We start from the raw sequence: 2500 nt of genomic DNA, 5'->3' as shown, positions 1-2500 counted from the left end.
ATTTGAAATCTCGTCTAAAAAAATGTTCGGCTTTTGTGGATTTGATGATTTGTTCTCTATTCCTCCCGCGGTGTACCGAGGATATAAAAGGTCCATATCTTCCCTGCAGAGGGGTCTGCCATGACTACGCAAATGATTGTGGAGACATAATATTTAGAGAAGGGCTTGAGTGGACTGCAGCTATGTGTGAGATTTTACCGGAAAAAGATAACCCCCGAACGACGAAAGGTTACCAAGAGAGATGCTTTACACCGCCTAACTACAAAGATAGCGGCAAAAGTAAGTGACATAATTCTTCTCTGCGTTCAATTTGGGCAGAGCGATGCACGCACAGGACTTAACACGCTTCAGTTATCACATTATCAAATAATAAAAGTGAAAACAGTTTTAGCGTTAAAGAGGATAAAACTGCTAATCTTACTCGATCGAAATCATCTGAATCCTCTTGATAATATTAAACATATCACATATCATGCTACAGAGAGAAGAGAAATTCGTCTTTCAGCTTTATTTTTAGCGATTACTCTTTTGAAGAATATATATTTGCTCAAATTCCATTATTTCCTACAAGCACGCTTGCTTATTTTGATAAAAAACTTTCTGTTGTCACTTTGACACTTATAACCACAAAGATGTCGCGTTTATCCAGCAATGTGAAGAAATATTTTTATATCGGATGTTATATGATGCATTAGAAATATTTTACAATTCTTATGCAAATATATCGGGACATTGAAGTAAAGTAGACAAGTCAGTCGAGCATACAGCAAACAAAGTTATGAGATGAAAATAAAAATATAAAGCTATTAAAAATACACATTAAAAGTTAGATAAAATTGAAAAGGCAGTCCACATACTACTGAAGTATCGGTTAAGCTTTCAGTCATGACTAGTTGAAGTTTACCATCGGCTAACGACTTGGCTCATTAATTTACTCGGTGGTTTGTCATTATGCGCTTCAGTAATTTTTCCCTTACTTGCATATCAATTCGTTCTGAGTAATGGATGTAACCACGTTTCCTGCATGTGCAATCGTGGAAGTGTTTTCTGTCATTGGCTGGCCCAAACCCTCCGGTGAACGGGAAACTTACCTTGGCAAACTCTCGGGATATAGCGATGTAACGAAAGAGCTCATGAATATTTAGGTAGACAAAAGGTTTCTTTATTATGACAAGGTGAAACAAGGTGACACACGCTAACACCAACCCAGTGTGGCCAACACATCACGCGTGCGCACAACCATTTCACCCGGTCAATTAGCAGCCATGGACAGCTGTTTCGGCCTTCTGGGCCTCATCAGCATGGCGTAGCTTATATGGCAGGCGGGTGTTTTTAGCACCCCTTTAACTGGCGGCTTCACATGCCATACATGTGTTGGCCACACCGGCTTGGTGTTAGCGTGTGTAACCTTTCTTTTATTGTTGTTTATTATGCATCAGACATAAGCAGGCGCATGTCCTAAAAAGGTTATCAGCTAATTGCTAAAAGGTGACTGTGTTTGTGTATGCTTAGCGTGCTTGCGCTTCAGCGGTACCTGGTGACTACAAAATAACCGGAGAAAGATTCGAGTGTTCAAACGGGGTGTCCGTTGTTTCGCCTTCAAGTCGATTCGCTTACACTGAAGTCGATTCGCCTAGACACGAAGAGTCGTTTCGTCATCAGTAATGTGAATCTTCTGCCGACGTTAGGCTAGTGACGCTATGGCGACCATGTTATCGTCCCACCGGCACAATGATACCACAGAGATACGTTAAACGGGTAAAATGGAGAACGGAAGATTGGGGTGTGAAATAAGAGCATAAAACTTCTATAATTCTGAATTTTCTCTCTTCTTTGAGAAGGTCCTCGATATCTGGATTCAAAAAAACATTCCCGCTGGTTGCGTCAGCAAATGCTCTCTATATTAAAAAAGAGAACTTCCACTTCAACAAAAGGAAACAACCTTTAAACAGTCAAATCAGTATAAGAAATTTTTTCAAAGAAAGTGTTTGCATCCGAAATAAGTTTTCGAATCGCCTCTTTTTGTTTTCCAATTTTTGCCGACGGTGCGAAAAACTTTAAATAACAATGACCACAACCAGGTTTTCCCAGCCCGCGAGACTGAGCACCCCGAGTAAACCATTGTTTTAACGAAAACCGCTGGTCAGCAACCTACAATAGTTCTGGTTATTGCTGTCCAAGGTCTTCCCCTAAGCTCGCGACGACTTTTTTTTTGAGCCACGGACGGAAGCAGACGGCCAACATTTCGCATGCCAGGACAGCGGTCTCTCCCAGATGTTTCAACTAATGGCCTCTAATAGAGAAAAGATACTTAGCTGTATAACCGTGGTAGTAGAGCGACTTTCATATGACCTTGAAAAGTAAACGTAAAAACGTAAGCAAAAACATTTGAACGGCTTATCGAACAAAAACAAACGAGCGCGAATTTTCATTGGCGTAGCCGCGGATGCAAACAAAACTTTTTGGAAAGTTTCGCTTTGACGTCATTTGAAATGCAGTA

The 2500-nt window shown here is 40.7% G+C and overlaps 1 protein-coding gene across 2 annotated transcripts in view; it reads left to right on the top strand.

Annotated features, from left to right (window-relative positions):
* The window catches only part of LOC137984042 (uncharacterized), an 8910-nt gene that overhangs the window by 484 nt on the left and 5926 nt on the right, over positions 1 to 2500 (top strand). For both annotated transcript variants that reach the window (XM_068831252.1, XM_068831253.1), the window contains exon 2: positions 1 to 279. This exon is cut by the window's left edge and continues 185 nt beyond it. In XM_068831252.1, the coding sequence (XP_068687353.1) occupies positions 1 to 279 (279 nt within the window). The remainder of the gene's footprint in view (positions 280 to 2500) is intronic.

This window comes from Montipora foliosa, chromosome 13 (genome assembly GCF_036669935.1).
Source record: "Montipora foliosa isolate CH-2021 chromosome 13, ASM3666993v2, whole genome shotgun sequence".
Classification (NCBI taxonomy): domain Eukaryota; kingdom Metazoa; phylum Cnidaria; class Anthozoa; order Scleractinia; family Acroporidae; genus Montipora; species Montipora foliosa.
This window is presented reverse-complemented; position numbering and strand designations above follow the sequence as displayed.